This window comes from Heterodontus francisci, chromosome 4 (genome assembly GCF_036365525.1).
Source record: "Heterodontus francisci isolate sHetFra1 chromosome 4, sHetFra1.hap1, whole genome shotgun sequence".
Classification (NCBI taxonomy): Eukaryota; Metazoa; Chordata; class Chondrichthyes; order Heterodontiformes; family Heterodontidae; genus Heterodontus; species Heterodontus francisci.
Window position 1 is genome coordinate 145,569,207 of NC_090374.1, and position 11,629 is coordinate 145,580,835.

Sequence of the window (11,629 nt, forward strand, 5' to 3'; positions counted from 1 at the left end):
CTTAATTGCTGCTAAGTATGACTTTAGCCAGTGGAGAGTTTTCCCCTGATTTCCACTGATTTTCAATTTTGCTCGGGCTCCTTGAGGCCATACTTGGTCACGTGCTGCCTTGATGTCAAGGGCAGTCGCCCTCACCTTACCTCTTTTGGTCATGTTTGAGCCGAGGCTGTAATGAGGTCTGGAGCCGACTGGCCCTGGCAAACCCAAACTGAGCATCGGTGAGCAGGTTAATGCTGAGTACATGCTGTTTGATAGGACTGTAAATGACACCTTCCATTACTTTCCTGCTGATTGAGCAAGCTGATGAGTGGTAATTGGCTGGATTGGGTTGTCTTGCTTTTTGTGGACAAGATATACCTGGGCAATTTTCCACATTGTCCGGGAGATGCCAGTGTTGTAGCTAAAATAGCTTGGCGAGGGGTGCAACTAGTTCTGCAGCACAAGTCTTCAGCACTATAGCTGGCATGTTGTCAGATCCCATTGACTTTGCTGTGTCTAGTGTAGTGTGGAGTGAACCGAACTGGCTAAAGACTGGAATAAAAACAGTTTTCTGGAAATACTCAGTGGGTCAGGCAGCATCTGTGGAAAGAGAAACACAGTTAAAGCTTCAGGTTGGTGAGCAGACATTCTGATGAGGAGGACTTTGCAGGGTGTTGTTGAGAGTCACCCACATTGTGGGTCTGGAGTCACACATAAGCCAGACAGGCTAAGAACAGCAGACTTCCGTACGGGTTTTTATGACAATCCGGTAATTTCATGATCTTTACTGAGACAGCTTTTTATTCTAGATTTTCTAATTAATTGAATTTAAATTCCCCCAGTGGTGTTGGTGGGATTTGAACTTTTGTCTGTTAGTCCAGTCCTCTGGATTACTAATCCAGGGACATTACCAGGATGATAATGTCCCCTCATTAGATGAAGATTGGTTTCACCAATTTGAACTGTGAATCTGATCAAAACTGCTTCTTTGTATGTTACCATGAATATGGAATAAAGAAGCTCTACAATTTGCATGGAGCTTTGCTTCATCTATTGGTAACATGCATACCATTGGAGAGTTTGAAGCTGCATACCTTCAAAAGACACTATTATCGATTTCCAGATCATTAGGGAATGTCATTGTTCCATTTTTTGAGATATGCTTTCGTATAAATAGATATGATACTGAGTCAATTCTTGTAAAAGTGAGATGCTTATATTGCAAATGTGAGTGACGGTTGTTGACCCCATTGAAGCTGAGAAGGTAATCACAAAGACTCAATGTGTGACAGTACTCTAAATCTGGGTTGTTTCATTGGAGAAATTTGTGTTAGATATTTCCTTCCTGGGTGTTGACTGTACAAATCCTGAGCACCACAACTTTGTTCTGTGAGTAAATAGCATGATATATTCTCCAATTGTGTAGGTTTTTTTAAAAATCAAGTGTCCAGGGCATTGAGGCCAATTGTATGGCGTCCACATTATTACCCTTGTTGGAATTGAACTTACAACCTTCTGGCTGTGATAGCCAGTAAACATGGTGCATTCACCCACTGAATGATTAACAAAATCACTTGGACAGTCCAGCAGATGCTATCAGAAACCTAATTCCTCTGGATAAGGAGTCCATTCAGCAAAAGATGCAGGTTGTAATTGTAGGTGCTTTCCAGGGGCACACTTCTGTTTACTAAAGTATATTTTACAGCACTGGTTGCACAAATGATGAATGGATAATTGTGTAAAGTAATTTGTAAAAGGCAGACCCTGCTTGACTAATTGAATTTTTTGATTAAGTAACAGAGAAGGTTGGTGAAGGAAATGCAATGAATGTTGTCTACATGGATTTTAAGAAAGTGTTTGACTAAGTACCACATAAAAGCCTGGTTGACAAAATTTGAGGCTCATGGAATAGGAGGGTCAGTGTCAGCTTGGATAAAAAATTGGCTTAAGAAGAGAAAACAGCGAGTCCTGGTAAATGGTTGTTTTTCAGACTAGTGGATGGTAGACAGTGGTGTTTTCCGCAAGGTTCTGTGCTCAGATCAGTGCTTTTTTTGACTATATATGAATGACTTGGATATTGGAAAACGGAATTTCAAAATTTGCCAATGATGCCAAACTTTGAGGTGTGGCCGACAGTAAACATACATACGAACATACTAATATAGAAATTAGAAGCAGGAGTAGGCCACCCGGCCCTTCAAGCCTGCTCCGCCATTCAATATGTTCATGGCTGAACTGATTACTCCACATTTCCAACTACCCCTGATAACAGTCCATCCCCTTGCTTATCAAGAATCTATCTACCTCTGCCTTAAAAATATTCAAAGACTCTGCTTCCACCACCTTTTGAGGAAAAGAATTCCAAAGACTCTCAATCCTCAGAGAAAAAGTTTCTTCTTATCTCTGTCTTAAATGGGCGACCCCTTATTTTAAACAATGACCCCTAGTTCGAGATTCTTCCACAAGGGGTAACGTCCTTTCCACATCCACCCTGTCAAGACCCGTCAGGATCTTGTATGTTTCAATCAAGTCGCCTCTTACTCTTCTAAATTCCAGCGGATACAAGCCTAGCCTGTCCAATCTTTCCCCATAAGACAGCCCACCCATTCCAGATATTCGTCTAGTAAAACTTCTCTGCACTGCTTCCAACGCATTTACGTCCTTCCTTAAATAAGGAGACCAATACTGTACACAGTACTCCAGATGTGGTCTCACCAATGCTCTGTATAGCTGAAGCATAACCTCCCAACTTTTGTATTCAATTCCCCTCGTGATAAACGATAACATTCTATTAGCTTTCCTAATTATGTGCTGCACCTGCATAGTAACCTTTTGCAATTCATGCACTAGGACACCCAGATCCCTCTATCTCAAAGCTCTCTCACCATTTAGATAATGTGCTTTTTTATTGTTCCTGCCAAAGTGAACAATTTCACACTTTTCCCCCATTTGTCAGGTCTTTGCCCACTCACTTAACCTGTCTATATCCCGTTGTATCCTCCTTATGTCCTCTTCACAATTTACTTTCCTATCTATCTTTGTCATCAGCAAATTTAGCAACCATACTGTCCGTCCCTTCATCTAAATCATTTACATAAATTGTAAAAAGTTGAGCCCCAGCACAGATTCCTGTGGCACACTACTCATTACGTCTTGCCAACCAGAAAATGACCCATTTATGCCTACTGTTTCCTGTTGGCTAACCAATCTTCTATCCATGCCAAAATATGTTACCCCCTACACCATGAGCTTTTATTTTCTGCAATAACCTTTGTGATACCTTATCAAATGCCTTCTGGAAATCTAAGTATAGTACATCCACTGGTTCCTCTTTATCCACAGCACATGTAACTTCCTCAAAGAACTCCAATAAATTTGTTAAACATGATTTCCCTTTCACAAAACGATGTTGATTCTGCCTGAATACCCTTGAATTTTTCTAATGCCCTGCTGTAATGTCTTTAAGACAGATGTTAAGCTAACTGGCCTGTACTTTCCTGCTTTTTGTCTCGTTCCGCTTTTGAATAAAGGATTACATTGGCTGTTGTCCAATCTAATGAAGCCTTCCCCGAATCTAGGGAATTCTGGAAATTTAAAACCTAACGCATCAACTTTCTCACTAGTCATTTCTTTTAACACCCTAGGAAATGTCCATCAGGACCAGGGGATGTGTCAGCCCGCAGCTCCAACAATTTGTTCAGTACCACTTCAGTACCTCCCTTCCATTTCCTGACTTACAGCTAATACTGGGATGTTACTTGTATCCTCAATAGTGAACACCAATGCAAAATATCTGTTCAGTTCATCTGCTATCTCCTTATTATCCATTATTAATTCCCCAGACTCACTTTTTATAGGACCAACGCTCACTTTGTCAACTCTTCTTTTTAAAATATCTATAGAAACTCTTACTATCTGTTTTTATATTTCTAGCTAGCTTTCTCTCGTACTCTAATTTTATCTTTCTTATCAATCTTTTAGTCATTCTTTGCTGTTTTTTATAATCTGTCCAATCATTTGACCCCCCCCCCCCCTGTCTTTGCGCGATTATAGGCTTTTTCTTTAAGTTTGATACTATCTTAACTGTTCTAGTTGACCATGGATGGTGGGTCCCACCCTTGGAATTTTTGTTTCTCGTTAAAATGTATCTATTCTGTGTATTCTGAAATATCCCCTTAAATGTCTGCCACTGCATCTCTATTGACTTATCCCTTAATCTGATTTGCCAGTTCACTTTAGCTATCTGTGCTTTCATGCCCCCATAATTGCCCTTATTTAAGTTTAAAATACTAGTCTTGGACCCGCACTTCTCTCCCTCAAACTGAATGTAAAATTTTCATGTGATGGCTGCTACCTAAAGCGCCTTTACTGTGAGGTCATTAATTAATCCTAACTCGTTGCACAATACCAGGTCTAGTATAGCCTACTCTCTGGCTCCAGAACGTATTGTTCCAAGAAATTATTCCGAAAACATTCTATGTACTCCTCATCTAGGCTACCTCTGCCCATCTGATTTTTCCAGCCTATATTTAGGTTAAAATCCCCCATGATTATCACTGTACCTTTCTGACAAGTTGCTATTGTTTCTTCTTATATACCCCATCCTACAATGTGGTTAATGTTACACAAGTGACTTCTTGCCATTATGATTTCTCATCTCTACCCAAACTGCTTCTACATCCTAGTCTCCTGAACTTGGGTCATCCCTCTCTGTGGGACTGTGCCATCATTAATTAACTGAGCTACCCCTCCACCTTTTCCTAGCTTCCTGTCCTTCCTAAATGCCATGTACCCTTCAATATTCAGGCCCCAATCTGTGTTGTCCTGCAGCCATGTCTCTGTAATGGCTATCAGATCATATTTATTTCTATTTGTGCTTTCAGTTCATTAGTTTTGAATGTTACTTGCATTCAGATACAGAGCCTTTATTTGTGTTCTTTTATTATTTGTATAACCTCTAGCCTTATCTGTTCATTTACTCTTAGATTTGTATGCTCTGTCCCTTCATGTCACAGTCTGTTTATCATTTCCCATATTAATACCTTTCTCTCTTGCCTTGTCCTTTACTCCCTGATTTACCATATCTTCCCAAGTTTGGTCCCTTGCCCCCCACTATTTAATTTATAACCTTCGCTACTTCCCTAGTTATGCGGCTCGCTAGAACACCTGCCCAACACGATTTAGGTATAGATTGTCCCAGCAGTACAGCCACCACTTTCTCCAGTATTGGTGTCAGTGCCCCACAAACCGGATCCCACTTCTACCACACCAGTCTTTGAGCCACGCATTAATTTCTCTAATCTTATTTGCCTTATGCCAATTTGCACGTTGCTCAGGTAATAATCCAGAGATTATTACCTTTGAGGTTCTGCTTCTTAATTTGGCACCTAATTCCTCATACTGACTGCAGAACCTCTTTCCTTGTCCTACCTATGTCGTTGGTACCTACATGGACCGCGAAGACTGGATCGTCCCCCTCCCACTGTAAGTTCTTCTCCAGTCCTGAGCAGATGTCCCGAACCCTGGCACTGGGCAGGCAACACAGCCTTCTGGACTCTCGCTCTTTGCTGCAGAGAACAGTGTCAATCCCCCTAACTAAACTGTCCCCAGCTACCACTATATTCCTTTTTGCTCCCTCCACTTGAATGGCTTCCTGTACCACGGTGCCATGGTCAGGTTGCTCATCCACTCTGCAGCCCCCACTCTCATCCAAACAAGCTGAAAGAACCTCAAACCTATTGGACAATCACAAAGGCTGAGACTCCTGCACTCCTGCCCTCTGGGTTCCCTTACCTGCCTCAGTTGCAGCCACACTCTCCTGTCCCTGACCACTAACCAAATCAGAAAACCGTATCCTAAGGGGTGTGACCGCCTCCTGGTACAAAATGTCCAGGTAACTTTCCCCCTCCCTGATGTGTCGCAGTGTCTGCAGCTCAGACTCCAGTTCAATGACTCTGAGCCGAAGCTCTTCGAGCCGCAAACGTTTACTGCAGACGTGTTTGCCCTGGATCGTGCTGGCATCCAGGAGCTCCCACATGCTGCAACTGTGACACATCACCTGTCCTGCCATCCTGAATTTGTTTTAATTAACTACTTCATTATTTTATTCAATTATTTATTTTGTTTTCCTTTTTTTAATATATTAAGCTTACCACTAGTTCCTTTACTATTTTAAACATTAGGATCAGAATGGACCTTAATCACTTACCAGGTACTCACCAAACTGGTAGCTTGTTTACTGCTCTCTCTGTCGATTGTGATGTTACCACGTCACTTTTCGATTTTTCCCTGCTCCTCTCTCGTTCGCTCTAACTCCAGTCTCCAGCTCTGGGCTTTTGGCGCGCTTTTTAAACCTCCGCTCCCGTCGTGCTCCTCTCTCTCTGTCTCGCTCGCTCGCTCTGTCTCTAGTCTCCGACTCTGGGCTTTTGGCACACTTTTTAAACAGGTTAGACCAAGGGAAACTGTTCCCATTAGCTGATGGTACAAAGACTAGGGGATGCAGATTTAAGGCTTTGGAGAAGAGATGCATGGGGGATGTGAGGAAGAACTTTTTTATGCAGGGAATGGTAATGACCTGGACAACTCTGCCTCTAAGAGGGTGGTGGAAGTGGAGGAGATTTATTTCAAAAGGAAATTGGGTGTGCACTTGAGGGAAATAAACTTGCAGGGTTATGGGGATTGAGCGGGGGAATGGGACTGATTGAATTGCTCTACAGAGAGCCTGCATAGACTCAATGGGCCGAATAGCCTCTGTGCTGTAATGGTTCTATCACTCTATTGCCTGTTAAGCTACTAAACTAGGCTCACCACTGGTAGTGTGCGTTTATAAAGCTAGCCCTTATATCATCAGATGCATCGGCTTCAAAAGTTTAGTGAAGACCCTAAAAATTGATCAAAGTCTTGCCTTCTGGAGTGGTGAAAATGTGGATCTTGCTACCACCTGGAGTGATTGTGGCAAATAGCGTTGAAGTATTTAAGGGGAAGCTAGATAAATGCATGAGATAGAATGGAATAGAAGGATATGTTGATGGGTGAGATGGCGCAGAGAGAGTGAGATGTTCGTGTGGAGCTGAACAGCCGGTTTCTCTGCTGTAAATTCAATGTAGTCAGTGCACAGCTCGCTGCTTTCAACTTGAGTCATTAGTTCCCGCTTCAGAGCAAGATGTATTAAAAATCATTTTGTTCAGATTTGATTTCACACTGAGTTAGGTTGAATTTCAAGGAATTCTTTAATTATCATTTGATTTTAAGAATCTGAAGCATTTCCCTTCCCCCTGCCCCCCCACCCCCCTCACCTCACCTTTTCATATATTCAGTACTGAGCAGCATATTATACTGTTGCAGGTTTTTAAAACCTGCATCTATTCCAATCCCTTGAATAATTATCCAGGTGCATTGTTACTATGTTGTGAAAGAGAAGAACGTGATATTTGTGCAAAAAATTAGTTCATCTGCTTGAAAATCAAATGGAACCAAAGTCGAGGATTGGATCGTTTTGCAATTGAAGGGTCTTTTTCAAGTAGTCTTCAAAAAGGATTCTATTTCTGAGAAGGTCTATTGGGGGGAAATGAAATTGTAGTTAGTGACTTATAAACTGCACGTTGTATATTGTTACTGTGCAGTCTGCCCCACCATAAAAGATGGTAGATTGTCTAGCACCAAAAACCCGAGGTGTCTGAGGAAAAACTACTTCTTGAAGAAAAGTAGTGATTCTCTGGAATTTTTTTCTAATTTGCTAGCTATGTGCACTTTCTGTTTACAACTGAATTAAAAAAGGATTGACTATAATAGGCTAGGCAGGGTGAGAGCTAAGTATCCTCTCATAATAACTTGCATTGAAGTAGTGCTGCTCATGTTGATGAATGCTTGAAGAGGTGAACAGGAATTTAGGTGGGAGTGGATGGGGGATGGTGCATAGACTAAAGTTGTGACTGAAGATAAAGGTTTCTTAAAGATGGGAAGTGAGATAATGAAGTAAAGCAATTTTGAAAGAGACTTTCAGTGTACATTGGGTAAAAGATTGGCCTCTGCTTTTGACGGAGGGAGCTAAGAATGAGCAGTTACTCAGAGTCACCAGGAATGAAAAGTGCAGTCTGGACAAAATAAGGCTGAAGATTATTGCCCAGACAGGTTGAACAAGAAATTTTAAGGTCATTAGGTTAATATTTCCACTCTACCCGCTGGCTAAATTGGCACAAGTACAAAATTAAATTATCTATCAAATTCTTTCCATATGATAACTTAACTTTTAACTGCAGCTAGAAGACAAATAATTAACATTGTCTACATGCTGATGTATCATTGGCACTAAAGATTCCTTGATTGAAGCCCACATTTGCATCGCTATCATAAATATATAACACCGCATTGAAAATCAGCTAATTTGTTGCTTTTTCTGTCTTCAGATTGTTAACCTAATAGAAGAAACTGGACATTTTCACATCACAAACACAACATTTGACTTTGACCTTTGCTCACTGGATAAAACCACAGTCCGAAAACTACAGAGTTACCTGGAGACTTCAGGAACGTCATGAGGACACCGATCCCCGGCTACGAGCTGGAGACTTGAACTTTTAGCGATGCAACCCATCCGACTAGCCCTATAGAGCTACTTATGCAGCTTTTTTCCAGCCAGTCATGCTTCTTCCCCTGAATGTGTTGCTGGGGGAAATGCCGAGAGATTCAACAGATCCTTATCAGCCTGAGGAATGTTCTGGAAGTGTTGGACCTGTGAGGTCCATCTCCTCCTTTACCTCCCATCCACTGGATACTTGCTCTTTGTGAATCTCTGCGGTAGTGTGTATCTTTGTGGTATCAACGTCCACATGGCGAATGATGCATGTGCAACACTGCCTTAGTATGTAACTGATCTATCTATTTATTGACAAGTTCATGAAAAATATCTTGGATCTTTGGAACAACACTACCAGACATTGAGCACTCTGGTCACAGTTATGGCCAAGGCTTACAAATGCAGTAGGAATCGGTCACCAGATGTCTGGTGAATTCATCTGCAACAATTTTTTGGTTTCCTTTGTAAACTAGCTGTGATCATAGGGACACTATAACTACACAATGTTCTAGCCTTAGTAATTGAACTGTAGTGCTTTAAAATCTATTACTGTGCACTGTTCTCAGAAACATTACCAGCTTTGATATGTTTTAATTAGTGATCGACCAATACAAATTTCAGATCTGTACTGATGCTGGGAGGAATATTGTCTGCACAATCACGCTATTAAGCAGGTTTTTTTTCCTTCCAGGTTTTATGGGGGAACAGGAAGGGATTTTGTGGTGTAATTTTCTTGCCCTTTTCAAGTACTTTACAGCGTTCTCCTTTTTAAAAAAAAAACGCAATGTTAGATGCCCATAAGTACAGTTGCATCATGGAAATGCTTTGCTTATAGTGGCCCTCCTTCAGATTCTTGTCCTTGTTTGTTTTCTTGGTATAAACCAATGTGCACACCCTCCTGTTGCTTAGCTCTACAGACTAGGTGTAATAGTGATAAGAAAAGACTCCTAGGTGAAGTGTAAATACATCTGAAGACTCGCAGAACTAACTAATGAAGTGCAGAGGAAAACTGGTATAAACCAGGCTGGTTGATCACTAGTTTAAAGCTTTTGGCATATCAGATGTATTTAAAAAAAATTTAAAAGAAAGTTCTAAGTCGGATTGTCTAAGATATTCTGTTCCCAATTTTCTGTAAGTTTGTTGTAGAAAATTCTTAATTTGGGATTAATTATTTATTTGAAGTACTCCCTTCACTGCCAAATCTGTTTTTGCCGTCTTTACCATTCTGGTAAAATGTGCGTACTTATCTGTCCATCCTTTGGATACTAAAGTTATATTTCTTAAAAATAGATCTTTCTTTAGCAAGTACGTTGCAGTAAAACCATGTTTCAATGGAGTCTTTTTGAGGAGACCTTAACTGTTACTTTCAGTCCAAAGATGGGATGAATTTTAGTACTTTTTTATTACTGAAGGTTCTGAAACTGCTTCCAGCAGAACAAGTGTACTTTCCAATGATAACGAGGTTCAGAAATGTCATTGTGTCCATTACTTGAAATGTTACCTTGTTAGTATACTTTTAATGTGCAATTCATATCAGAAAAATCAGACTGCTTTTTTAAAAAGAGGGGATACGAAAACTTTTCATTTTCATGTATGTGATGTTCAGTGTGTTTTCAATTGCCATTACTCTGAGTTTGTCATGTCCGTGGTAAAACCCAAGAATGCTTGTTCTAGGAAAAAATACTCTAGCAGTCTTCAGAAGTTTAACTTGGTACTTTGTGAGTCCCTTTAATTTAATGTAGTTGCTTGATCCATCTTAATTATTGTGGCTAAGTTTTGTGGTACAACTCAAAAATAACTTTCAAAAATATTTTACCACATTTGAAAGAGAATCTGTCCTGTGATTCTATTCAGTCATTCTCTATTTGCATATATTTCATATGTCAAGATGTTCAAAAAGGCAATGCAATGAAAGCTGTTACTATTTTAGCAGGACTGTATGCTGCATGGATTAGGAAATGGGGATTAGTTTCAGATTGCATACTTCAAAGGAAAAATACACAGTAATGGAACATTTATGGTTCAAATCAGCAAACATGTTATTTTATAATCAAATGTAAAACAATGAAACAGTACATCAACCCATCTATTGTACTGTGCAAACATTGGCCACCAGTCTAAATTAAAACTCTGCAAAAACCATGTATAAGCAGTATGAACTATTCAACATTTCAGGCTTGAATCCCAAGAATTTGCTGCAATGTTGAGTTTGCCACAATATTTAATTAGAACAAGTGTTACACTCCTAAAGCAATTTTTTGCATTAGCTTTTCCATCAATCTTTTGTATCCAGAGAACAAAATAAATCCTTTTTTTTTTCAAATAACTGACATGTACTTATTTTCTAATCTTATAGTAATATGTTTCTTCTGAGACATCTAGTTTGTTTGGACTTCATGCCACCCTATCTGGAGCTATTAGATTGACATTTTTTCCCTTAAAATAGCGACGTGCATTTTATTTTCAGACAATATTAAATTAAAACTGAAATTTCTTAAGCTATGGTATCTAACACTTGTGCACTCTGTACATTTATAAAACAGCTCCCGAAATATGGTGAATTAGGAAATCCTTTGTAATGGCTTGCAGTTTAGGTTCTGTGATTGAGTGAAAGATGGTGCTATTGCTGGGCTTAATCAGTGATGCTGGAATTGTGCTTAAGAGGCCACGTGAGAGCTACTTATCTCAGTTGTGGTCCTCAGCAGACACAGTATTATAAGAGCGAAATACTCAGCAAGTTAGACAGCTTCTGTGGAGAGAGAAACCGAGTTAATGTTTCAGGGTTGATGACTGTTAACTCTGTTTCTCTCTCTGCAGATGTTGCCAGACTTGCTGAGTATTTCCAGCATTTTCTATATTTTACACTCTATTATGTTGATTTCTGGATCTCAATTCACATCCTGCCAGATTTAGAATATTGCTCGGGACATGATAGATGTTTGTATACTGAGGAGGAGATGTCGAACAATTTTACAGGTGAAAGTAATTTTTTTTTAAATACACAAGTAGTTTCCATGTAGTAACTCTCTCCAAGAACAGCCTTTCAACAAGTCACTGTTCTGGACTGTGGCCCTC

At 40.1% G+C, this 11,629-nt stretch overlaps 1 protein-coding gene across 2 annotated transcripts in view; it reads left to right on the forward strand.

The window, feature by feature from the left end:
* The window catches only part of mllt3 (MLLT3 super elongation complex subunit), a 180,097-nt gene extending 169,251 nt beyond the window's left edge, over positions 1 to 10,846 (forward strand). For both annotated transcript variants that reach the window (XM_068030272.1, XM_068030273.1), the window contains one exon: positions 8,385 to 10,846. In XM_068030272.1, the coding sequence (XP_067886373.1) occupies positions 8,385 to 8,516 (132 nt within the window). In that variant the 3' untranslated portion in view covers positions 8,517 to 10,846. The remainder of the gene's footprint in view (positions 1 to 8,384) is intronic.
* The last annotated feature ends 783 nt before the right edge of the window (positions 10,847 to 11,629 follow it).